The sequence below is a fragment of the Sphaeramia orbicularis genome, chromosome 15 (assembly GCF_902148855.1).
Source record: "Sphaeramia orbicularis chromosome 15, fSphaOr1.1, whole genome shotgun sequence".
NCBI lineage: Eukaryota > Metazoa > Chordata > Actinopteri > Kurtiformes > Apogonidae > Sphaeramia > Sphaeramia orbicularis.
The window spans coordinates 18,481,449-18,509,346 of record NC_043971.1 but is presented as its reverse complement, the minus strand read 5'-3'; the positions used below and the strand labels follow the sequence as shown (position 1 = coordinate 18,509,346).

The 27,898-nt window shown below is 34.7% G+C and overlaps 2 protein-coding genes across 2 annotated transcripts; both read left to right on the top strand.

Annotated features, from left to right (window-relative positions):
* The first annotated feature begins 2,560 nt into the window (after positions 1-2,560).
* nkx2.3 (NK2 homeobox 3) lies at positions 2,561-5,438 on the top strand. Its single transcript, XM_030155267.1, has 2 exons — positions 2,561-3,214; positions 4,594-5,438. The coding sequence occupies exons 1-2, from the start codon at positions 2,818-2,820 to the stop codon at positions 5,256-5,258; spliced, it is 1,062 nt and encodes a 353-aa protein (XP_030011127.1). The 5' UTR covers positions 2,561-2,817; the 3' UTR covers positions 5,259-5,438.
* Positions 5,439-12,328: 6,890 nt separating this feature from the next.
* Positions 12,329-16,292, top strand: nkx3.3 (NK3 homeobox 3). The gene is made up of 2 exons (XM_030156299.1): positions 12,329-12,770; positions 15,648-16,292. The coding sequence occupies exons 1-2, from the start codon at positions 12,467-12,469 to the stop codon at positions 16,139-16,141; spliced, it is 798 nt and encodes a 265-aa protein (XP_030012159.1). The 5' UTR covers positions 12,329-12,466; the 3' UTR covers positions 16,142-16,292.
* Positions 16,293-27,898: the final 11,606 nt, after the last annotated feature.

The window sequence follows — 27,898 nt, the reverse complement described above, 5'->3', positions numbered from 1 at the left end:
TTTGCACTTTTTCGCCGAAACCAGATATTTTCCTGTATTTAATTTACTGATCACGTAAAAGCTCACAAAGAACAAAGAAACTGATTTTAAAAAAGTGAATTTATCTGCAAAATATATCAATAATTGAACAAAAATAAGAGTCTAAAACCACTGTCTTTCCTCAAAATACATTGGTGAATCTTTGTTGCAGAAGATGACAGTGTCTCTATGTTTACTACAGAGCCAAAAGGGTTAAATTTGATAATAAAGAAAAAGTGAGAAATGACATTTTATCTTGATTATTTCTGTGCATTAATGGGATTAGAGATTAAGAAATTATTGAGGATTTTCGATCATTAGATGCTTTAGATCGGCACTTTTTGAGGATTACTTATCTTAGGTTACTCCATAATGCATTTAATAATATTATGTGATATTTATTTTCTGCAATTTTAGTGCTTTTCAGGAGCAAAATTTTCTGTTACTTTAATAAATTCCACTCAAATTGCGCATTTTTTGGCAATCTGAAAATGACTTCCAAACCTCAAATAAAAGGAAACATATTCTACTTTAAAATTCTTAATGTATGCTGTTTTCGTGTGTTGGAATTGGTAAAGCTTTGTGCGCACTAATGCCTTTTTTCGCCCCCCCCCCTTCCCCGTTTCCCCACTCCTCTTAAATGGACCGTTTTAAAGGCTGATCTTCAGAGGAGGGGAGGACGCTGGCCTAATCTAAACAGCGCCTTGTTGATGGCAAACGGATGAGATTATGTCGACATAGCCTCCTTTTCTTTCCACACGGTTTAGGAGCAATGGGCCCTCAGACCCTGGCGCCTGCACTTGGCCACAGATAGGCGACCAGGACCGAGGTGTCCCATTTCAACACCTTTTACTAATGGAACTGGAGTAAAACACCAACAAAATGAACAAATATAGCTGGTTATTATTTATTATCATGACGTGTGGTATTTAGGTCATCAGAAATATGCAGGAAATGCTGGGAATTTGTGACTTTTCGTGCGTTTTTTCTCCTTTTACTGCCAAAAAAAATGGTTTTGTCGTTACTTTATGAGCACATTATTATTATTGTTATTATTATTACTGTTTTATATTGTATGTGGGTATAATTAAATGCGATTTTTTTCCTCTTAATTGAAGACTTATGATAATTTAAATCAGGGGTGTCAAATTCATGTTAGTTCAGGGGCCACATACAACCCAATATGACCTGCAGTGGGCCGGATAGTTAAAATAATAACAAAATAATACAAAAATAATATCAATTCCAAAATTTATGTACCTAATTTCTATGTTTTAAAGTGAAAAAGTAAAATTATATTATCAAATTTGTTACATCCTTTAAAAAAATGTGGAAAAACATGAACAACCATGATCAAAATGAAATTTATTAAGAAAAAAAGTGCAATTTTTAACAATTTATGCCATTATTTGACCTCAGCTTCTCATTTTCACATGTTCATTACAAATTACAGATCACAGTGGATCTGCAAATACACAAAACATTTAATAACAGACAGAATATTGGTACAATTACTCTCAATTCTCTTAAGACATTTCAGGTTGTTCATATTTGTTCAGGTTTTTCACATTTTTTGTAAAAGGTTAGTTCGTAAATGTTAACATTTGTTTGTTTAATTTTACTTTTTTTTTTTACACTAAAACAAAGAGAAAATTTTGTGGTTTTCATTATTTATAGTTTATTCTGATAGTATTTTACTGGTTTGACCCACTTAGGATGGAACTGACCTAAAATTATTTTGACATTCTTGATTGTTAATATCTTCAGTGCAATTTTTGTGTTTCACTAATTCATCCCACGGGCCGGACTGGACCCACTGCCGGGCCGGTTTTGGCCCCCGGGCCGCATGTTTGACACCCCTGATTTAGATGCTTGACTTGGGTAATTATATAAATATGTAATAAAAATAACTAGATAATGATAAAGTAGGGTATTATCTTGGCCAGTTTGTTGAGAAAATTCAAACTTTTTCAGATTAACTAAACATAAACAAAGCCCTATAAATATATTCTCATGTTCTCTACTTGAATCGCTAATTTTATCTTATTTTCCAGTCCAGCATATTAGGCTATCTTATCCATGGATTGCCAACACAGGAACTAAAGATACGCGTAAAACCACTGTGATGATGGGAAGAAACTGTCTGGGTCCATTCAGGATAGATAAAATGATAAATTCTCGTAAATTCAGTTGCTTAACTAATCAAAATGAAGTTTGCGTTTTTGATTTTTTTTTAACAAAATGAAAGGTTTTGTGTGTATTTTTCAGCTTGGTTTGGTTTCATTGGGATTTTAATGTAAGCGAAACTGTCTTACCTTTCTCACCCATAACAGTCTGTAGGAAAGGAGGAGGTTGGGTTTTTTGAGATTATTTCATATATTGTGGCCTATATGTCTGCAAGAGAGAGAGAGGTAGACAGAGAGAGAGAGAGAGAAAGGGAGAGGGAGAGAGAGAATCCCTCCCCCGCTTCAGGACGTCACTGTGGGGAGAGGACAGCATCTTGGCTGACCCAGCTTTTTCTGTAGATAACTGAATTCAGCCGACCAAACGGGATCGACCTCTCTCTCTCTCTCTCTCTCTCTCTCTCTCTTTCTCTCTTAGCCCTCCAGCCACTGACACTCAGCCAAAATAGAGGGATGTCACATCTGAAGGAAAGCCAGTCTTACTCGGTCTGCGTGAAAAATAACCAGTGCGTAACCATTCTTCACCTTTACGCACGGACTTGTTTTCTTGTTTTATCCACGGGGGTCTGTGCGCGCTGACTGCTTGTGATCTTCCATTTCTCTGTTGGTTGTCACGATGCTTCCTAGCCCGGTTATAACCTCTTCAACCACGCCTTTTTCTGTAAAAGACATTTTGAAGTTAGAGTTACAACAACAATCGCAGCACCACCAGCTCCAGCTCATCTCCTGCCTCGGTCTCTCCGGTGCGCTCTCCCAACCCGGACCTTTTACCAAGAATAAACCTCTGCGCTCCCACTCGCCGCCCTCCTGTATGCTGGCCAGAAGGGACAGTCCGAGTCCCATCAGCCCCGGCCTGTCCGAGTGCGAGGACAGGATGTCGTACCTCAACCCCCTGTCTGTTCAGGACCGTCTGGCGGAGTCAGGGCTGCCGGTGGAGATGTTCAATACCCCGGGACACCACCACCACCCTGGAGAGCTTCGACTGGAAACCGAGCAGGAGGATCCAGATACAAGTAAGTGAGCCTTCCCCCACATGATAAATAATTTCACACGGTGAGGATGAGATCATGAGTGTTTGTATCGATTGGTGCATGGAGCAAAAATGATCTCAGAATAATCAGTAATAATAGGGAAATGTATTTGAATTCACTGTGCTTTACAAAAATGGAAGAGATAAGTTAAAAACACAATTAAAACATAATTAAACAGTAAAAGAGAAGAGTGCAGATATTAGTTGAACACAGCCGTTTTCACTGGACTTAAATATTATCAAATAATTTCTAACTATTAGACTTTACATCCAGTTTTTTCTCATGAGCATAAATGACGTCTATACATGTATTTGTAAGATTCCAAATGTCATTTTAATTCTTCTGTAAATCCCTTCAAGGCATGCAGTTCACAGCTGTATTATTATATATTAGAAGCCACCTAAATCCCTAAACACAGACGCAACCATTTCTTGTAATTCCTGTTTAACAATTTCACAAATAAAGCTTTCATCATTTGCACACACCTAAATATAAACACCACTTATGTTAAGCACTTCAATCACAAATTAAATTAGCACTTAAAGTTTAATTTCCTATTTTATTATTTAATTTAATTTGTGTTTATATGCTTTATACATGTTACTGTAATTTATTATTATATAAAAATAAATATATACAGGGTGGGGAAGCAAAATTTACAATGAACATTTAGTTGTTTTTTCTCAGCAGGCACTACGTCAATTGTTTTGAAACCAAACATATATTGATGTCATAATCATACCTAACACTATTATCCATACCTTTTCAGAAACTTTTGCCCATATGAGTAATCAGGAAAGCAAACGTCAAAGAGTGTGTGATTTGCTGAATGCACTCGTCACACCAAAGGAGATTTCAAAAATAGTTGGAGTGTCCATAAAGACTGTTTATAATGGAAAGAAGAGAATGACTATGAGCAAAACTATTACGAGAAAGTCTGGAAGATACAATTAAAGAAAAATGGGAGAAGTTGTCACCCGAATATTTGAGGAACACTTGCGCAAGTTTCAGGAAGTGTGTGAAGGCAGTTATTGAGAAAGAAGGAGGACACATAGAATAAAAACATTTTGTATTATGTAACTTTTCTTGTGGCAAATAAATTCTCATGACTTTCAATAAACTAATTGGTCATACACTGTCTTTCAATCCCTGCCTCAAAATATTGTAAATTTTGCTTCCCCACCCTGTATATACAGTAGTTAATGCGTAAAAATGAATCCCATGCGTGTGTGAATAATTTAACCTTAGGGATTTCTTCATTTAAAACGTGAATAAAAAGTCCAAATCGTTAGGGTAAATGTTTTTGTAATGATTTATGAATTATAACTTTTTCTTTTTTTTTTTTTTTTTTTTTTTTGTAGAGACCTGTGGTGCGTTACGGGGTGAATGTGAAGACGCAGACTCGGAAAAACCCGCCACCAAACAGCAGAGGACCAGGAGGAAACCGCGCGTCCTCTTCTCCCAGGCGCAGGTGTTCGAGTTGGAGCGACGGTTCAAGCAGCAGCGTTACCTGTCCGCCCCGGAGAGGGAACACCTGGCCACGTCCTTAAAACTCACCTCCACGCAGGTCAAGATCTGGTTCCAGAACAGGAGGTACAAATGCAAGAGGCAGCGGCAGGACAAGACTCTGGAGATGGCGGGTCACCATCACCACCATCACCACCACCACCACCACCCTCCTCCTCCTCCTCCGCCGCCCAGGAGGGTGGCTGTACCGGTGCTGGTTCGGGACGGGAGACCTTGTCTGGCTGGATCTCAGAACTATAACACCTCTTACACGGTCGGAGCTCCGAACCCGTACAGCTACAACAGCTACCCTGCGTACAGCTACAGCAACTCCGTGTATACAAACAGCTATTCTTGTACTTACTCCAGTCTACCTGCTCTGCCACCCAGTAATAACACTGCCAATGCGTTTATGAATATGAATTTAGGGAACCTTGGTGCACAGACTCAAACCCAATCAACCCAAGGACCAGTGGTCACACCCTGCCAAGGAACTCTGCAGGGCATCCGGGCATGGTAGCGCACTTTTTACGCACGGCTGGGGTTCATGGCCACAAGCTCTAGCATGTATACTATTCACATTTTTGCTTGTGGATACATGATTTTAGTATTACCCTGTGAGGTGTAGTGGTATTGGTGTGTAACTTCAGCCTGCCCGAGCCCATGAGCCTCTACAGCAGGGGTGTCAAACTCATTTTAGTTCAGGGGCCATATTCAGCTAAATTTGATCTGAAGTGGGCCAGACCAGAAAAATAATAACATAATAACCTAGAAATAATTACAACTCCAAATTTTTGTCTTTGTTTTAGTGTTAAAAAAAACATTAAATTATGAAAATACTTACTTTTATAAACTATCAAAAAAAAAAAAACCTGAAAAAACTGAAATTTAAATTAAAAAATGTAAGAAAATTTAGTGCAATTTTAACAATATTATTCCTCAACTTCTCATTTCTCCATGTGCATTATGGTTTTGATCTACAAAGACATTAAACACTGAGGAACAGGCAGAAAAATAGTTAAAATTGTGCTGAATTTTCTTTAGACATTTCAGGTTGTTCATATTTGTTCAGGTTATTCACATTGTAGTGTTAGAGGATAGTTTGTAAATGTAAATATTTTCACAATTTAATGTTATTTTTTGCACTGAAACAAAGAAAAAAAATGTAAGTTGTTAATTCCAGATTTTTTTGGGCTTAATTCTTAAGACTTTTTTTTACTTATTTGAAGATTTTTATTTTTTTTTTTTTGCATAATTGAAGATTTTTTTTTACTTAACTGAAGATTTTTTTTTTTTTGTGGCTTAATTGAAGATTTTTTTTTACTTAATTGAAGATTTTTTTTTGTCTTAATTCAACAATTTTTTTTTTACTTAATTGAAGTTTTTTTTTTGTTTAATTCAACATTTTTTGCTAAATTTGAGATTTTTTTTTTTTTTTTGGCTTAATTGAAGATTTTTTTTTTTTTTTTTTTTTGCTTAACTCAAGATTTCCTAAATTCAAGCTAATTTTTTTTTTTTTTTTTTGCTTAATTCAATTCAAGACTGTGGAATTTTTGCACTTGGCTAAAACATCCCAGTGGCCGAACTGGACCCTTTGGCAGGCCGCATTTGGCCCCCGGGCCACATGTTTGACACCCCTGATCTACAGTATATATATATATATATATATATATATATATATATATATATATATATATATATATATATATATATATGCATCTGTCTGAGCCACAGTGTTTAAGACTGACTAAACAAACTGCTGGATATTTTATTGTCGTACTGAATTCTGCGATGACTGCTGGGCCTGTTGGCTTAAAAATGGATGTAAAGATCAGCGCAAATAAACAGAAAACTGTGGTGAACTTTTGGTTTTTTACCAATGAAGTGCAGCCTATAATTCATCCACTGATCCGAGGAGGCCGCGGACTCAAAATCCCTAAAATTTAGTGCAAATAAGGAGCAAAAGTGACTATAATCAAGTGTTACATCTATTTGCTTCTCATTTATTCCAAACATGATGTAGATTTTATTCAAATGGACGCTTTAAGAGCAGTTTTTACACTCATGTTATTATTGTTATGGAAATGTGTTATTGTGATGCAACTAATACGACATAATTTGTACAGTACTTTTTACTTTGTATGTGTGTGTATGTGTGTGTGTGCGTACGTGTTAGATTTTTGCACTCTCCTTATTCTTACTTATTAAGGATATTAAAAGAAATCTGAAACGAAATCCTGAATACTAGTATATAATGCGTTTCTTTATGTGACCTTCAACTGAGGAAAAGCATAAAACTGTCAAACTTTAGGAAATTAAAATACATACAGTCACGGAAAAAAATATTAGACCACCCTTGTTTTCTTCAGTTTCTTGTTCATTTTAATGCCTGGTACAACTAAAGGTACATTTGTTTGGACAAATATAATGATAACAACAAAAAATAGCTCATGAGAGTTACATTTCAGAGCTGATATCTGGACATTTTCCATGGTTTTCTTGATAATAACCAAAATCATTTAAGTTCTTATGTCAATAGCTTTGCCAAAAAGAGTTCTTTTATGCATTCCATGTTTTCTTTTCTGTCTGTTTTAGTCACATGATACACACAGGAGTTAGTACTTGATTGCATAACCATTGTTTTTGATGACTTTTGATGGTCTAGTAATTTTTTCTGCGACTGTAAATCTTGGTTTAATTTTTTTTTTTTTGTTTTGTTGTTGTTTTTTTAAGTCGTATGTGAACCCAGACGAACATTTATTTTCTGTGAGAAAATTTAGAGGGGACTCTGGGGAGACAAGAACCAGAAACAGAGAGAATGTAAAGGCGAGTTAATGTCCGGTCAAGATTCAGGGATGGACATTAACCAGACAGTCCACATCCAACACAGCGCGTAAACTCACAGGACTTTGGATCATTTTGGATAGTTTAAATCCATAGAAAAATAACAACAACACCAATAATAATAATAATAATAATAATAATAATAATAATAATAATAATAGATAAATTATAGCATTACTCCTGTTTTATTTCCTCACATTCGTCGCTGACTGGACTTAAACAAACGTCTTCACCTCCTAAACACGGTCCAACACGCAGACACTATTAATGGAGATGAATGGAAACGTAAACAGAGTGTTTGTCTGCTCTGATAGTCTCACCGGCCACTTCCTGTGGCTCCTGCAGTGCCGGTAGGACATACCTGGTGTCAGCTCTAAGTGCTGCACAGTCACTAGTGTAAATAGAACTGGCGACAGCGCGGCGATGCCTGAGGACGCAGCCCTGGACGCGGCTGCTCTGACAGGCTCTGCGATCACTATCTTCTACTTCCAAAGATAGCAGCTCGACTCATCGCAGCATTAGGCGTGGAGTTTCCCCCAAAACAAAAAAAGTCTCCACTGGCAACCGCAAAAGGAGCTAACAAAAGAAGCAGAGCCCAAATATAGAGAAGTAAAAGTGTGTGGAGTAGGTGGAGGGAAAGCTCTCCCATCAGGTGGCCCTCTGTCATCTGGAGAATGCGCATCGGATTATCACATGGATATTTTCAAAGCCAGTGGTCCAGATTTGATCTCCAGTGTAGTGTCAGATCTTCAGCCAAATTATTTCAGCCTTGATTTTTTTTTTTCTATATAGCGACATTTAATGCAGAGACTGTAATAATTAGACTCCTGGGAATATCTGAGAATAAACATCCGACATAAACACCTATTTTTTGCGCAAAATCGATAATTATTTGTTGACCTGACATTAACCCTTTCATGCATACTGGTCACTACAGTGGACAGTTATTCTACAGCTGTTCTCTTGTATATTCATGGGTTTTGTTGTTTTAGTTCCATATCAGCCAACACAGTGGACACTCATGCATCATCTCATACACTGCAATTCATACCATTACTGTAACTTTACTGTCCTAGATAAACCTGATCTACAGTAACATGTTTGAGTGTAAATCAAGTGCTTGTTATTAGACTGTAATTAAAAGTTTTTTTTTTTTTTTAACTCTTTCATGCATGAATTATGAGAACCTTACTCAAGATTTTTTTCCCTGATTGTTTTTATTCCTCTTCAGGCATGAAAAAAAACAACAACAATGCGATTTAATTTTTTTTAATGAACGTATTTTTCGTAGAGTTAAAAAAAAAAACATGTAAATCAGAAAGTGATGTACTGTGTGACAGTTATAAAATAAAACATTTTCAATGTAGCTAATCTTATGTGACTAGTTGTTACCCACTTCATGGAGATAACATGCAAAAAAAAAAAAAAAAAAAACTTGAAGAAAACTGTTTTTCTTTTAGTCTAATTGCAATTAGCAAATGATTTACACTAAAACATGTCATTGCAGATCAGGTTTATCAAAAACAGCAAAATTACAGTACTGGCATGAATGTCAGTGTATGGGATAGTGCATAAGCGTCCACTGTGTTGGCTGAAATGGAACCAAAACAACAAAACCTGTGAATATACAAGAGAACAGCTGGAGAAGCACTGTCCACTGGAGTGACCAGTATGCATGAAAGGGTTAAACAAAATGGTTTCTTTTTTGCATATTATCTCCATGAAGTGAGTAATGACCTGTATTAGTGTATGTTAAAAGGTGAGAAAACATCAGATTAGCTGCATTAAAAATGTTTTTATGTTATAGTTTTCACACAGTATATCAGTAAACACATTTCTTTGCTTCAAAAATTAAATGCATGGTGTCCAGCTGAATGGATATTTTTGCAACTCCATGAAAAATAGGTTCATAAAAAATGTCAATCGCATTGTTTTTTTTAATGCTTAGAGGAACAAAAACACTCAGGGAAAAAAAAATCTTAATTAAGGCTCTCATAACACTGGTCTACAAGGAACCAGAAATAAAATAAAAGTAATGAAATTTTACCACATGAGAGTCACTGATAAAGAAAAATCCAGTAAAAAATGCTGGTTGGCTGAACTTTCCAAGACACAGCCTTGGGTCAAAATGTGAAATTCAAGAATTAACGAGAGAATGGGTTTGACTCAAAAGGAATATTTGTCTCAGAGCTACAAGATCTACTTCAAAACACTGTCTACACATTAGAATACATTCACTTTACAGGTTCTATTTAGTGGAAGATTTATAAAACTATTATATAAATGTACATAAAGCAATATATATGTGTCATATATATAATCATATATATAATAATAATAATCATATACCTTGAAAACATCAGCAAACCGGCATTTTTGTCATTTATTTTCCAATTAATCTTATTAAAATATGTAACATTTAGCACATTTAATCTCTGAAGCAAATCATTTCTAAAAATTGGAGACTAATGTAATTCATGCATGAAAGGGTTAAATTCCACTTCACACGAGACCAGTGTTTAACCCTTTCATGCACAGTGGTGACTACAGCGGACAGTTATTCTCCAGCTGTTCTCATGTGTATTCATGGGTTTTGTTGTTGTAGTTCCATATCAGCCAACACAGTGGACACTTATGCACCATCCCATAAACTGTAATTCATATCATTACTGTAACTTTATGTTCTTAGTAAACCTGATCTGCAATGATATGATTGAGTGTAAACCAACTGCCAATTGTTATTAAACAGTAATTCATTTTTGTGTAAGAAAACTGTTTTTTGTTTTTTTTTTTGCATGTTATCTCCATGAAATGAGTAATAACTAGTATTGGAGTATGATAAAATGTGAGAAAACATCAAATTAGCTGCATCAAAAATGTTTTCATTTCGTAGTTTTCACACAGTATATCACTTTCTGATATTGTGTTTTAAATTTATGTTTCTTTGCTTCAAAAATTAAACACATAGTGTCCAGATGAGTGGGCATTTTTGTAACTCCATTAAAAAATAGGTTAAAAAAAAAAAAAATCTATCACATTGGGTTTTTTTTTTTCATGCCTAAAGAGGAATAAAAACCCTCTCACTCACTAAGGTTCTCATAATTCATGCATGAAAGGGTTAATCATGATTTTGACTTTTGTGCGTTTTTGCTTCTGCGCTATGACACAGAAATGGCTGTTTTGTCAGTCAGTACAGTATATGGAATGGGTTTAATCAGCCAAAATGTAAACAAAACAAACAAAAGAAAAATGATGTGACTTCCCCTATGGCTTTACTTGCAATTAAATTTTTTTCCCTTAACATCCAGCTTTGCCATGTTTCTCCTCCAGACATGTTTTGACACCCTGCAGCTGATTGACGCACTGTGGCAGACAGAGAGATTTCTGTGTTTAGTCAGAGGAATCAAACAAAACAACAGGGAGAAGGCAGATCACTGCATCTGTCAACACTTGGCCTCAATGAAGAGTGGGCCTGTTCACTGTGTGATGCGCGTGCGTGTCCATCTGAGTATTGGAGTGTGTGTTTCTCGGTCATTGGAGTCATTCTTAATGGCCACAAGGCGGCGCTACTTGACTGTTTCTGCAATTTTGACATCGCTGCTTGATCAAATATAATCAACAACGATCTGCAGCAGGTGATATTTTAAGAGCGAGTTAAAAAAAAAAAAAAAAAAAAAAAAAATCAGGTTAAGGTGTAAAAATATGAGGGGAAATGAGCCGCAGGTTTAGTCTGAAACTTGTAGAACGAAAATTAAATGAAAATATAGGCAAGAATTAATTAACCCTTTGTGGACAATTCTTCTCCAGCTGTTCTCTTGTATATTCATGGGTTTTGAGGTTTTAGTTCCATATCAGCCAACACAGTGGACACTTACGCATTTGTAACTTTGCTGTTCTTGATAAACCTCATCTGCAGTAACATGTTTGAGTATGAATCAATTGTTATTAGACTGTAATTATCATTTTTTCTTTAACATTTTTTTTTTTTTTTTGTATATTATCTCCATGAAGTGAGTAATAACTAGTATTAGAGTATGTTTTAAATATGAGAAAACATCAGATTAGCAGCATTAAAAGTGTTAATATTTCATAGTTTTCACTGTATATCAGTAAATACATGTTTCTTTGCTTCAAAAATTAAACGCATCGTATCTATTTGAGTGGACATTTTCGCAGCTCCATGAAAAATAGGTTCATAAAAAGCTGTCAATTGCGTTTTTTTTTTTTGTTTTTTTTTTTCCATGTCTAAAGAGGAATAAAAACAGGAAGGGAAAATCATGATTAAGGTTCTCATAATTCATGCATGAAAGGGTTAAACTAAGACTAAGATTAGACAAAATATTTGTGATAGGCTGGAAAATATGAAAAATCCACATCTTTATACTTCACCGGAGCCTACTCGATACTTTTACGCACAACTTTTTGGATTTTACGCACTGGATTTGTCCACTTTTTGTAGCACTGTGGATTACTGCGAGTCTCTAAATTACATGCTGGCCTAACATAACGACCCGAAATCCCTCTGCCAAATTTAACGGAAGCTTCTTAACACATTTTATCATCTCGTGTTTATATTGCGAGGATATAAAGATGACTCGGTGAAGTGTCTCACCTGGAAAATCAGTCCTCCCTGTTCTCAGAGCGCACAGAAGCGTGGATCTGGGCGGTGCGAGGGAGGGTCCAGACAGAGAACACAGCCTATCAAAGGTTCACCGGAGCTTCTGTGACTGGGAATAGTGTTACAGACTTGACAGTTCATCTGCTCATTAGTAGAGTAGAGACTTTACCGCAATTAAATTACAGACATTAAACACAGACGGAGAAACAAGTCAGCGAGTGCGTTGGTTTTTCTAGAGGCTGATCTCTTAATGTCTTATTTCAATCATGACATTAAGCTTTTCGTCCTTTTCCATCCAACACATTCTCACAACAGGAGGTGATACCCGAGAGAGACACGACACGGAGGACAGGGATCCGGAGGAGTTGTGCGCTCCAAAGAGAAACTGCACTGGTCATGTAGAGGCTGGAGGAAGAGGAGGACAAGAGGAAGACACAGGAGGCCATGACGCATCTGTGGAAGGTGTGGAGGAGACTGTCATCTGTCCGGACAGTCACAGTCCGGATCTGAGTGTGTCTGTGGGAAGTGTCCACTCTGAGGCCACGGGAGGAGACAGTAAGCACAGAAAAGGTGAGAAGTTACAGACTTCAAGATTATAGACACTGGATTTACATGGGTTACACCCCTTTAACTATAACTATAACTGTAACTATAACTATGACTATAACTGTAACCATAACTATGACTATAACTGTAACTATAACTATGACTATAACTGTAACCATAACTATGACTATAACTGTAACTATAACTATGACTATAACTGTAACTATAACTATGACTATAACTGTAACCATAACTATAACTATAACTATGACTATAACTGTAACCATAACTATGACTATAACTGTAACTATAACTATGACTATAACTGTAACCATAACTATGACTATAACTGTAACTATAACTATGACTATAACTGTAACTATAACTATGACTATAACTGTAACTATAACTATGACTATAACTGTAACCATAACTATGACTATAACTGTAACTATAACTATGACTATAACTGTAACTATAACTATGACTATAACTGTAACCATAACTATAACTATAACTATGACTATAACTGTAACCATAACTATGACTATAACTGTAACTATAACTATGACTATAACTGTAACCATAACTATGACTATAACTGTAACTATAACTATGACTATAACTGTAACTATAACTATGACTATAACTGTAACCATAACTATAACTATAACTATGACTATAACTGTAACCATAACTATGACTATAACTGTAACTATAACTATGACTATAACTGTAACTATAACTATGACTATAACTGTAACCATAACTATGACTATAACTGTAACTATAACTATGACTATAACTGTAACCATAACTATGACTATAACTGTAACTATAACTATGACTATAACTGTAACTATAACTATGACTATAACTGTAACCATAACTATGACTATAACTGTAACTATAACTATGACTATAACTGTAACTATAACTATGACTATAACTGTAACCATAACTATGACTATAACTGTAACTATAACTATGACTATAACTGTAACCATAACTATAACTATAACTATGACTATAACTGTAACCATAACTATGACTATAACTGTAACTATAACTATGACTATAACTGTAACCATAACTATAACTATGACTATAACTGTAACCATAACTATGACTATAACTGTAACTATAACTATGACTATAACTGTAACCATAACTATGACTATAACTGTAACCATAACTATAACTATAACTATGACTATAACTGTAACCATAACTATGACTATAACTGTAACTATAACTATGACTATAACTGTAACCATAACTATAACTATAACTATGACTATAACTGTAACCATAACTATGACTGTAACTGTAACTATAACTATGACTATAACTGTAACTATAACTATGACTATAACTGTAACCATAACTATAACTATAACTATGACTATAACTGTAACCATAACTATGACTGTAACTGTAACTATAACTATGACTATAACTGTAACTATAACTATGACTATAACTGTAACCATAACTATAACTATAACTATGACTATAACTGTAACCATAACTATGACTATAACTGTAACCATAACTATAACTGTAACTATAACTATGACTATAACTGTAACTATAACTATGACTATAACTGTAACTAGAACCATGACTATGACTGTAAATATAACTGTAACTATAATTATAAATATAACCATCACTATGATTATAACTGTAACTATAACTGTAAGTATAACTATAACTTTAATTATAACTATTAACTCTGACTGTAACTATAATTGTAACTATAACTGTAACTATGACTGTAACTATAACTGTAACTATAACTATAACTTTAATTATAACTATGACTGTAACTATAACTTTAAGTATAACTATAACTTTAATTAAACTATTAACTATGACTGTAACTATGACTATGTAACTATAATTGTAAGTATAACTATAACTTTAATTATAACTATTAACTGTGACTGTAACTATAATTGTAACTATAACTATGAATATGACTATGTAACTATAATTGTAAGTATAACTATAACTTTAATTAAACTCTTAACTATGACTGTAACTATAACTATGACTATGACTGTAACTATAACTATAACTGTAAGTATAACTATAACTTTAATTATAACTTTTAACTGTAACTATAACTGTAACTATGACTATGACTGTAACTATAATTGTAAGTATAACTATAACTTTAATTATAACTATTAACTATGACTGTAACTATAACTGTAACTATGACTATCACTATTTTTAACTATAACTACCAGTATAACTATGACTACAATTATGACTATGACCGTTGTTGTCCATAAAGTTGAAATAATTTTGTTTTCAGACACTTTCCTCTTTTTATTCCTATTTATACACGTCATTAATCATCTTTTACCATTTGCAGCGTTTACATACTGAGTCCCAGTTACACTTTATTTATGCTGAATAAATCACTTTGTCATAATCATGTCATGAGAACATGTTAAAACATGTAATATTCCAACTTTATGGGGAACAGTGGAGTAAGAGAAAAAAATAAAACTTAGAGACAAGATTGATGTTGTCATCTCATTGCTGCTCTATTCATCTTGATACTTAAATATTATTTTAATATTCAGAATGCATATAAACTAATAATAAAGACAATGCAAGTGTGCATGGAGAAAGATGTCAGTAAATCTCCAGGCTTTGTTTTCAGCAGAAGGGTCTGCACATGCAAGAAACAACATATTTATGCCATGACAAGGCCAAATGTCAGGATAATAATGAGGGCTACGTCAGGCTGTAATTTAATTCACAAGAACACCTAAAAGCATCATTTTATATAAAACCTATGACTGTTACATATGATGAAGCCAGTTATTGCCAGACGTCCCTCTGTGTGACATTATCACCACCCACTCCGTACCGTGTCCCCAGGCGGTGCAGACCTCCACTCACACCGTTTGGAGTTGGATCCTGCCGATGACACACGACGCACGGACCCGGTCAGCGCATCCGACGAGCAGCAGCCCAGGCCCGGCATCAAGAAGCGCTCCAGGGCGGCGTTTTCCCACGCGCAGGTGTACGAGCTGGAGCGCCGCTTCAGTACGCAGAGGTACCTTTCAGGACCGGAACGGGCAGACCTGGCAGGTGCCCTGAAACTGACTGAGACTCAGGTGAAAATCTGGTTCCAGAACCGGCGGTATAAAACCAAACGGCGCCAGATGGTGGCCGAGCTGGCGGCCTGCAACTCACCGAGGAAAGTAGCAGTGAAAGTGTTGGTGAGGGACACTCAGAAGCAGTTTCTGCAGGCGAATGAAGTCCACATCCCCATGACTGTACCACTGTACCATGCGTACCAGTACTACCAGTACCTGCACTGCTGCTGCCAGCCCTGGACCTTACACAACTGCTATGGAGGGAAGCTCTGAATAGGTTCTACAAGGGTCCAAATCTGAATACTTTTTTTTTTTTTTTACAGAAAAGCTTATGATTTCCTTTATATGCTCAAAGTTTTTTTTTTTTTTATTCTTCTTGAAAAATGAAAATGGTTTTTGAGCTTTAACCCTTTCATGCATGAATTATGAGAACTTTAGTTGAGATTTTTGTCCGGAGTGTTTTTATTCCTCTTTAGGCATGAAAAAATCAATCAGTTTTAATGAACCGATTTTTCATGGAGTTACAAAAATGTCCACTCAGCTGGACACCATGCATTTAATTTTTAAAGCAAACAAACATGTATTTAAAACCATCACCAGAAAGTGATAAACTGTGTGAAAACTATGAAATAAAAACATTTTTAATGCAGCTAATCTGACGTTTTCTCACATTTTATCATACTCTAATACTCGTTACTATTCATTTCATGGTGATTATGTGAAAAAAAAACAAAAAACCTTTTTGTATAAAAAAAAAATGTTAATTACAATTACAGTCTTATAACAATTAGCAACTGATTTACATTCAAACATGTTAGTGCAGATCAAGTTTATCAAGAACAGCACAGTTATAGTAATGGTATGAATTGAAAACATGACTATACATGAGAACAGCTGGAGAATAGCTGTCCACTGTAGTGACCACTATGCATGAAAGGGTTAATAATTGTCTTCAAACTTTTCTGATTTAATCTTAATATTAGGCTTTTGGAACTGGGCTTGAATTAAGAATAATACCTGTAATTAGGTTATGTTAAAGATCTTGTGTGTTGCTGTAATACCCCCCCCCCCCCCCCCCCCCCCCGGAGATATTAAACCACTTTTGCACTCGATCTTAACTTGTCCAAACTTTGCTTAATATAAACAGTAGTGTTTTACACTTCATTTAACACTGTGACTTAAATATTCACTGCAAGCTGTTAAATACTTAAATGAAAATACTTTGCAATTTTAATTAAATTAAAAGCTTAAGTTTTTTTTTTAACCATTTCAGATTTTTTTCAAGATATACAGAAGCCTGTGTCATAATCATTGTTAAATGTGACTCTCTTTTAGTTCAGGAACCCATATGATGATGTACATTATGTCACTTTTTAACGACTGTCAGTAACAGTCCATTTTCAGGCTCCGACCAGAGCACAAAGGAATCTGCTTTTTATACAAACCCAGCAAGAGAAAGTATCTTATTTCGACGTGCGAAAACCATGACCGGGACTCTGACATCTTTAGTAGGTATTTGTTTTATTTATGGGACATCTTTATTGATCATGAAACTCAACATAACACCTGAGAGGAACACATTCTTTATATGAGGCTAATGGGCCTTTAGTTACCATTTGGAAGTCTGTCTGTCTGTCAAACATTAACCCTTTCATACAAGCTGTACAGTTATTCAAGCTTCAATCAAACCCACAATATTTGTAATAATTAGTCCAAACCAACCCAGTCTCATATCAAAATGTCCAAACTAATAGTGTTAATAGTCATGTATAACTCTGCAGTACTTTAACTGCTTTATGGATTACCTGATAATTAATGCTTCTGTTATTTTAATACATTATTGTGGCTACTGATGAGCCAAAATCAGCCATAAATCCACTGTGTTTATGAGCATTTTTATACAAAATATATTTACCATTAAACTACATTCAAACCATAGACATGCAGTTGAGTATCTCACTCAAAATAAGAACTGAATGCAATTGGACATGTCCGAATGTCTCTGTTCCTCAATAATTCATGCATGAAAGGGTTAACTCTTTATAGGGCACTCATTGAAATACTATGAAATTTAAAATTTCAACCTTAGTGTGTTATTGGACATCGTCATCTACCTCCTCTTGCCATAAAACATCTGAGCAGCACTTGGTAAAAAGTGAACACATGCAATAAAACAACTGTTATAAGGTCATAAAGTGACAACAATCTCTCATATTTTCAATTTCAAAATTTTTATAAAATCTCTCTGAATCACTGTATTGTATGAAAAAAATAAATAAATAAAAATAAATTAATATTAGCAGAAATTACCCGATATAGTCACTTGTCTGATAAGGGGTTAAGAAGCAGGCCTTGGTCTAACTTTGGCCCAAAAATGATGATATTCTCATTTTATGATTGATGGTTTATGGTATTTAAAGGTGTGCATGTGGAAACTGATCCGGTCCAGTCGTCTTTCATTCCTGTGCATGCAATGTAACGCAGGAAACAGCGGCATAAGTTTACTTATTTCAGAATGAGGCCACACAAACCTGCAGGTGTGTGTAAGCGTGCAAAGGGTCCTGTTTAGACCAACTCAGTTCTGTGCTGCATGAGTCAGAGAGGATCAATAGACCGTGGAGATGTTGCACCATCCAGCAGGGCTGCACAAGAAGGTGCACATAAATCATGCCTCGGTGAAAAGACTGCGCCCTCATCCCAGAGGAGTAAACACAACTGTCAGACTTGATAGGAAAATAAAAACATAATACTTTGTGAGTAGTGCTTTGGATTATTTCTAAACCAACTGCCAGTTGGCGTTAAGTGTCACGGCCAGTGCACACACAATTAACCCTGACTACAGATGAATAGATAGCACTAAAGGTACTCTAAGGTAAATTATATCCTCATGTACATGATGTGTTTTTGATGCAAGGAATGGAGTGTTCTATCTTAAAGCACAGTGAATATAATGTAAAAAAAAAAAAAAAAAAAAAAAAAAAAAGAAGAGGCAGTACATCAAAGATATTAAATGTAAAATAAGTACTTCAGCCTCCTTTTTTTTTTTTTTTTTTTTTTTTTTACAAGAGGCAGTTTGGCGGTGAGGATAGATCACCTTGTATCACGTTCTGGCATAAGCCCAAACCTCATTTATCTCTTATATCAAAACACCACTTCAACCCATTATAAGTGGTTGGCATCATGCACAACAGGTTCTTGGAAGGAGTAATAACCCTCTCTTTTTAACGTTCAACTGCGATTAACCAGAGCCCCATTATGTGTAATTATTTTTTATTTACACTCGTTGTACAGCACAAAACTAAGACTAAGTCTGCAACAGAAAAGGGGCATTGTATTACGCTGTGGCTCTGAGGTATGCCACTTTCTATGTGCTCTGATTATTCCCATTGTGTTAGTGAATAGGTGTTGCAGTCATTGCTATCTACCATGACTAGATAAGAGTTTTTTTTTTTCCTGCACCCAGTCTGTGTTGTTATAAGCAGAGGCCACTGAGAATGGCAACTATGACTCATCCATTACCGGAGTTTTACATCAGATTGTTCACTGAAGTGTCTCTCATCAGCTGAGGATCCACTTATAGCCACTCATTTTGTTAGTTTTGGCATGGTTTAGAGTAATTAGATATTACAAAACTACTTATCAAAATTTTTTCTGACATTTGGGAATATAGTAACATCTCTGAATCTCAGTGTATTGTTCAAAAACACAACAAAAAAAGCCAGTTTGGGAGTTTATTAAGATTATTTACAAGGGTTTCTCTCAAGATTAACCCTTTCATGCATGAATTATGAGAACCTTAATGGGTCAAAACGCAGAAATGTCCCATCAGAGAGCGAACTTTAATTGATCACCATTCCAATATTTATTTCATTATAAAGTAGCTCCTTGTTTTGGATAATCCCTTATGGTCCAACTAAAGCAAAAATGAATTTAAAAGTAAAAATGTGGGTCAAATTGTCTCTAAAATGTCCCTTTAGAGAGATTTTGAATACTGTTTTTTAACCCTGGTCAAGATATTTTTCCTGAGTGTTTTTATTCCTCTTTAGGCATGAAAAAAACAATGTGATTGAAAATTTTTTTATGAACCTATTTTTCATGGAGTTGCAAAAATATTCACTCAGCTGGACATCTTGTATTGAATTTTTGAAGCAAAGAAACATGTATTTACTGATACACTGTGTGAAAAGTATGAAATATTTTTTTTTAATGCTGCTAATCTGGTGTTTTGTCACATTTTAACATACTCTAATATTAGTTATTACTCAGTTTATGGAGATAATATCCAAAACAAACCTTTTTATTTAAGAAAAAATGTTAATTATAGTCTATTAACAATAACAAGCAATTGATTTACACTCAAACATGTTACTGTAGATCAGATTTATTAAGAACAACAAAGTTACAGTAATGGTATGAATTGCAGTGAATGGGATGATGCATAAGCGTCCACTGTGTTGGTTGATACGGAACTAAAACAATAAAATCCATGAATATACAAGAGAACAGCTGGAGAATAACTGTCCACTGTGGTGACCAGTATGCATGAAAGGGTTAAACAAAAAAATGCAGATAAATTACTTATTTGAGCAAACACTGACAGTCTGTGTTACTTCCTTGGCCTTGGCTGATCTTACAGTTTGTTAAAATCTTGCTTGATTGTGTAACTATTCATATTTCTCACATGAGACTGCATTCTGAAGTCTCATTAATATCACTTCAAATATAATTTTATTAGTACACACAACCAAAAGTGCTGTATTTTTAAGAATTCTCCTTCAAGTTTAGGAATTTTGGAAACTGTGGATGTACTGGCTAGTGTCCCTAACCCTTTCATGCATAGTGGTCACTCCAGTGGACAGTTATTCTCCAGCTGTTCTCTTGTATATTCATGGGTTTTATTGTTTTAGTTCCATATCAGCCAACACAATGGACGCTTATACATCATCCCATACACTGACATTCATACCATTACTGTAACTTTGCTGTTCTTTAATCTAAATCAATTGTTAGTTGTTATTAGACTGTAATTAACAGTTGTTTTTTTTTTCATGTTATCTGAGTGAACAATAACTAGTATTATAGTATGTTAAAATGTGAGAAAACATCAGATTAGCAGCATTAACCTCCTGAGACCCAGGACAGTGAAAATTTTAGTTTTTTTCCATTAAACAATTGTCTTGATTGGAAACTGCATAATACAACAGTTGTTTTTTTTTTTTTTTTCCAGAGACATTTTTTAAAAATTATTTTTATTTATTCATTTTTTTAGTGGAAAGTCCTTTACAATGGACAGCATTTTTTTTTAACGTAAAACTGTCAAACTTTTGTCCCCTACAGAGGACAAAAATGCATTGCTGGGTCTCAGGAGGTTGAAAATGCTTTTATTTCAAAGTTTTCATACAGTATGTCAGTAAATGCATGTTTCTTTGCTTAAAAAATCAAACAAACGGTGTTCAGCTGAGAGGACATTTTTGTAACGCCATGGAAAAGAGGTTCATCCAAAAAAAACAAAAAAAAAAATCACATTGTTTTTTTTTCATGCCTTAAGAGGAATAAAAACACTCAGGAAAAAAATCTTGATCAAGGATCTTATAATTCATGCATGAAAGGGTTAATTGTTAAGATAAATTCTAAAGCACATTTTCTTTTCATACCAAAATAAGGGACCAGTATTAGCTGTTCGTTGTTTAATTATCACTAAATCACTGAGCTCTCAGTCGCAGGTCACTTCTTTCACTGCTCCTCCGATGGGGAATGCGATACAGCCACTGAGCAGTCAAGTATCACTGTATGTATAAAAAGGTGATGCTCAAGTATGTAAACATTTTGAGTGTGTTTTATTTATGTTCTTGCTCGTGAATAGGCTCATAAAGCAGAGACAAAAGCTGAAAGGAGCCAGACAGTAGAAAAGAGAAAAATGTCTCCCCACCTCTTTTAACAATCAGAAGTTCCATCTTCTACAACTTAACAAAGCATCAAAGAGCAGATTAAACAGGACTTATTAATGCCAGTGGAAAAAAGATAATTTCCTGTTGTCCTTTTACTCAATGTGGATTTCTCATCTGGGTGGAATGTGCTGAGGGTGAGGCTGCTGCGGTGCATAAAACAGGAATGACAGTATGCACCTAATCCATACTTGGCTGCACTTTGAAGATACAAATCTATTGACAGAAAATTCTCACAGGGCTTCTGACTAGCAATTACACATGCATTTCCGATGTGCCTTTTGTAGCAGGAATTATTGTCTCAAGGGCCTTGTTGATTTAAATAATATCCTCTGCTGCTGGCGTTGAAGCCGATGGGTAGAATGGACAGATTTACAGCTCACACGATAACACTGGGAGAGGCTGAGTGTGTGCAAAATTATTCAGTTCAATTTGTGATCCGGTGGTGATTTCTCATAGACTCCAAGGGAAGCCCGGCCTCCCCTAAAATTGCGAAAATTAAATGGTTAAATATGTACGGTTGTGTTGACATTTCATTGACTACACTGGTCTACAATTTTTTAGAAATGATTTGCTTCAGAGATTAAATGTGCTAAATGTTATGTATTTTAATAAGATTAATTGGAAAATAAATTACAAAAGTGCTGGTTTGCTGATGTTTTCAAGGTATATGATTAAGTGTTTTAACACATACATATTGGTTTATGTACATTTATATAATAGTTTTATAAATCTTCCACTAAATAGAACTTATAAAGTGAATGTATTCTAATGTGCAGACAGTGTTTTGAAGTAGATCTTGTAGCTCTGAGACAAATATTCCTTTTGAGTCAAACCCATTCTCTCGTTAATTCTTGAATTTCACATTTTGACCCAAGGCTGTATCTTGGAAAGTTCAGCCAACCAGCATTTTTGACTTGATTTTTCTTTATCAGTGACTCTCATGTGGTAAAATTTCATTACTTTTATTCTGGAAGCATTTTCCTTGTAGACCAGTGCTACAAATGTGTTAGAACATGTTCATCTCACAGACGAGTTCGTTCAGAATCAGCTTTATCACAAATCAACAGACTTGATGTTGTTCACTTCTCATTCATTCCCGTTGCGCTGTTTTCTCATACGATCTCTGCTCAGTGCATTTGCCCGTAGACACTCAGTGTCCATGCACTTCAATGGGACTGAGTGGAACAGCTTTTTTCATTGCTTCAAAACTGGACGGTAATTGGATAAATGCTACAATGTTGTCCCGCCCCTGGATGCTCGGCGTCTCTGGGGGTGAATGGAGCTGTGGGCGGAGCTCAGCTGGGATGGACACCAGGCTTCCACGTGCTGATTGGAGGATCAGTTGAAAGGCTGAATCCTGTTTGATTGACAGCTAGTTTGAGATCTACTCCTTCACTGACACAGTTCAGTTTAATACCGTCGCACATTCTGCTGTGAAATCAAGAGAGAAACCACTACGAAATTACTTGTTCATTTCTTGCACTGTAAATAAAACACACTCATTGTACTTCCTTGTTTCAATTTAACATAATTTCAATGTTTTCTTGTTTACTTGGTACGATAAGGTCACTGACCATTTTCTTAAAAAGGAACAGAGGGCCGAATTTATGTTTAAATAACTTGACTTTTTTTTTTTTTTTTTTTTTTTTTATGAGCTTCCCCTGTCTGAAAGACGAGCAGTCACCACTGTTGTGATCGTATTGCAAGAAACAATTGGAATAAGAAAATTGCCAGTGAGTGTTTGGCAGCTGTTAGGGCAAGGCTCAGGAAGGAGCGGGGTCACAGTTAATACCTCTGTTTAAAGACTGATCTGCTTCCCTTTGACCTGGTCTCCCCACACACACACACACACACAAACATGCACACACACCGCAAATAATCCCACCCAGAGGACTCTTCAGGCTTGTTCCAGAAACTATTAGCAGATAGCATCAGTGCATGTAGGAATGTAAACATTTACAGTAAAGCTATAAGACATCATCTTCCCTCGGGGAGGACAAATCCATCACACACTAACCACATCAGCGCTCCATAGTTTAAAAAAAAAAAGAAAGAAAGAAATCATACGTTACACCATTGTACACAATTTGAAGCGATTCTGTGTAATCAGACCTTATTGTTCTGTATGGCATGTTCGTTCACTGATGCACCTCTGTGATCATGTCACACTGTTTAAAAGCTGAGTTACGAATAAGAAAAAAAAATGATGGAAAAATTAATTACTTGGGTAACCTACCATATGAGATGAGGAAATCTGACTGATATCTTTTGTTAATATTATTAGTAAGGGCAAAAAAAAAGCCATAACTCGAAAATGAATGTGCAAAAATCCCCCAAAACTTCTGGACTGGACACATGTTGTGAATGAAATTTATGACATGGACAGGCTGAGCTTCTCATTAAGACTCAATACTGACAAATATTTAAAAAATTATTGGGAAAAATGGGATGTTTATGTTAATCAAAGAAATCCTTGAACCTGTATAATCTTATACTTATATATACTAATTTGTCCTGAACATGTCTGTATTTTATTTGTCTAAAGCAGTGTTTTTCAACCTTTGGGTCGGGACCCCACATGGGGTCGCCTGGAATACAAATGGGGTCGCCTGAAATTTCTAGTAATTGATAAAAAGAAAAAAATTACTAATAAAAAATATATGGTGAGTTGAGAGAGACAATCACAATCCATAAAAGACATGACAAACTGAAGCTGAAACTGAAGCGCTGTGGTACTCTTAATCTGTCAAATGTTCATTGTGGTCGGTTTCAGATGCTGCAGCTCTTTCATAATTCATAGTTTGAGTTATTGTTTGTTCAGTATTAATTGTCAGCCTTGTAAATCCAAGCTGGACTGACTGTACATATCCTGACCAAGGAAAATAAAATTCTCACTTTTTGCAGTAATCTCCGATATTATTAAACGGTACAATTCTGGCAGCAGGGGTGTTGAAAAAATACTGTAAAATAACGGAAAATACCCATCTCATAAAAATACAGTAATTTTCCATAATCAAAATACAGTTTTTTGCCCTAACTTTATATGAGTTTGCTTTTTTTTTTTTTTTTTTTTTTACTTTTTAATGTTTAATAAAGAAAATTTTCATGTATTAAAACAATCAAATTACCTATAAATATATATATATATATATATATATATATATATATATATATACATATAAATAATTTCCAACAAGACTAAGTTGTACAATCCACTGATAAAAACTGTATTTGGACAGTTTATCAGTGCTTACACATGTTACACATTCACAAATATACATTTATTCAATATTTTTGTTGTGAAACCTCCCGTAATTACACAAGATATTTGTCAATTAACAAACAAGTCTTGTTAAACTTACAGAACAAATACTACCTAACGGCTAATTGTCAGTAATTTTATCTTGTTTTTTTTTTTTTTTTTTACAGTATTAAACTTTAAATTAACAGTTTAATCTCATAAATACAAAAGAACTATTTGTTAAATTATGATACATTTGCAAATGTATTTTAACTGTATTTTTCTGTGAAAAAAGAAAAACATTCTTTTAAAAAAAATGAAATTTTATGGTTATTCACAGTTACAGTTTTTTCGTGTTATTTTCTATTTGACGTGTAAAATCACAGTCTATTTTTGTAATTTCATTGATATTTTCCTGAATCTTAAAAATACAGGAAAAATCTGTAAAATAAACAGTGAAAATTCTGTTAAATTACATATTTTTTTTGCAGTGTAGTTTTAAAAACTAACCCTAACCCCAAACATATGTAAAAATAAAATATAAAAAAAAAAAAATGATGGAAAATGTTTAAACATCTCTTGACAATTCTTGTTGTTTCTAAACTTCAGTCTGAGCAGAGTGTATCATCCAGACGAGCAGTAATAGCGGTGTGTGTGCAAAGAAATGCAGTGATCCTGGGTCTGTGTTTGTCAAAGCAGGAGCCGGGGTCATGGAGAGGATTAGAAAGGATGGAGAGATGAGCCCACCCAGAGTTTATAAAGAACAGGCTCGTCTTTAGGAAGCAGCAGGTCTAGTCTGCACCGTGTGTGTGTGTGTGTGTGTGTGTTGTCTGAGTCCATTAGGAGCAGATACAAAACATTCAAGACTGAGAGTTTTAGTGTATTTGGACAAAGGGGGAAAAATGTCAGGATAACGTCATTCATCTGCCAGACATATCTCTTATCTGATCTACTGCTATTACTTAAATTAATATCCACGTTCTATTCCTGTTTATACACATCAGTAATCATCTTTGACCAGGTTCAATCATTACTAAATCCCACTTACACTTTATCCATCCAAAATAAATCACATTAATCTGTATATTTTAACCCATAAAGACCCAAACATCCACTGGCAACCAAAACCATTTACTATAAAAAGTTAAATACCTGTTGATCCACTAATCCTATCAATACATGTAAATAATTGCTGCAAAATACAGTATATCATCTTCTCATGGTCAACAGATATGACCTATCTGGACGTTCAGAGGCTCTGCAGTGAACGTGGAAACACTGTCATCTTCTACAACATTGATTCTCCAGTAAAACCCATGGAGTTGGATCAATGACAGTGGATGGAGACACTGGGTTTATGTTCAGTTATTTATCTTTGCTGAAAAAGTTCGTTTTTCTTCAGTTTTCTATATTTCCGATATAATAACCCTCTTCTTTAATCTGAGCTTCAATGAACATGTACATGATCATTGAATTAAATATAGGAAAATACCTGATTTTCACTGGAAAAACACAAAATAAAGAGGATAATATTGAAATGAATGGTGATAAATCACACAAGAAAGGTTAAATATAGAGAAAAATTCATTTGGGATTTGCCATAAAAGTAGCACCGGGTCTTTATGGGTTAAAATAAGCTGTGAAACTCTTCAGAGGACAAAAATGCATTACTAAGCCTAAGGGGGATATACAGGTAGTTTATACATATGTTTTCACTTATGTTTAATATATGGTAATTGAATTGTCTGTTTTTGATATAATAACCCTTAACTTTAATTTGAGCTTTTATGAACATCTACATGATCAGTGAATTAAATATAGGGAAATACCTGATTGACATTGAAAATTGCAAAATACAGAGCATAATATTAGAATAAATGTTGATAAACTACTTAAGAAGGGCTAAAAATAGAGAAAAATTCATTCGGGAACTGCCACAAAAGTAGCACTAGGTCCTTGTGGGTTAAAGGAGTGTTTTTCAACTTTGAGGTTGCCTAAAATTTCTAGTAATTGATAAAAAATAAAAATAAAAAAAATGCTAATAAAAAATATTTTTTAATGGTTCAATATATATTTCATTACACTGGTCAACAACAAATTTATTGTTTAAGTTTTTTGAGCTGATTTAGGATAATTTTGGTGTGCTGAATCCAAAAATCACATTAATTTTGCTCAATCAGGTCAACTTTCTGAACTATGCTACATATTGGCTTTTTAACATTTTTGCTTACATTTATGGGCATTTTCACATCATATGATACAAAATTCTTTCATATGTCTTGCAATAAACGAGTTCTGAAGATTTTACTTTTGCCAATTTATGATTAATGTTTTTTTTTAATATTACAGGTGAATGAAATGGCTTTGACTAGAAGATCTTGCAAAAATAAGCCTGACGTATTCTGCTACATCTGCGGTGAATACACCATTGTACCTAACAGGAATCAAGTCACAAGTTTCATAAAGTGTGCTTTCCAATCTTATTTTGGTATTAAACTTGGTGACCAAGATAAAGTCACAAAAATGTGATCAATTTTTTGAGAAGATCAAATTTTTCTAAATCAAATTAGCAAAAAACCCTGACCTGATTGAGAAAAACAGATGTCATTTTTGGATTTAGCGGTGCAAAATGGTCCTAATTCAGTTGAAAAAACCTAGACAACTAGCAAAAAACATTTTTTTGTAATCCATTGTTATAATTAAAACACCTCATACTTTTCCTAATAAGAGTCAAGTTCAAATAAACTGCAGAATATAATATGTGAGAGGTTAAATCTTGATTGACCTGATCATGTGACTGCATATGTTATTACGCTTCAACCTGCCCAGACACAGTCACAG

Coding starts and splice junctions, on each gene's coding strand:
- nkx2.3 (XM_030155267.1), top strand. CDS start 2,818: ATGCTTCCTAGCCCGGTTATAACCTCTTCAACCACGCCTTTTTCTGTA. Junction 3,215..4,593: donor GCAGGAGGATCCAGATACAA/GTAAGTGAGCCT, acceptor TTTTTTTTGTAG/AGACCTGTGGTGCGTTACGG.
- nkx3.3 (XM_030156299.1), top strand. CDS start 12,467: ATGACATTAAGCTTTTCGTCCTTTTCCATCCAACACATTCTCACAACA. Junction 12,771..15,647: donor AGACAGTAAGCACAGAAAAG/GTGAGAAGTTAC, acceptor CCGTGTCCCCAG/GCGGTGCAGACCTCCACTCA.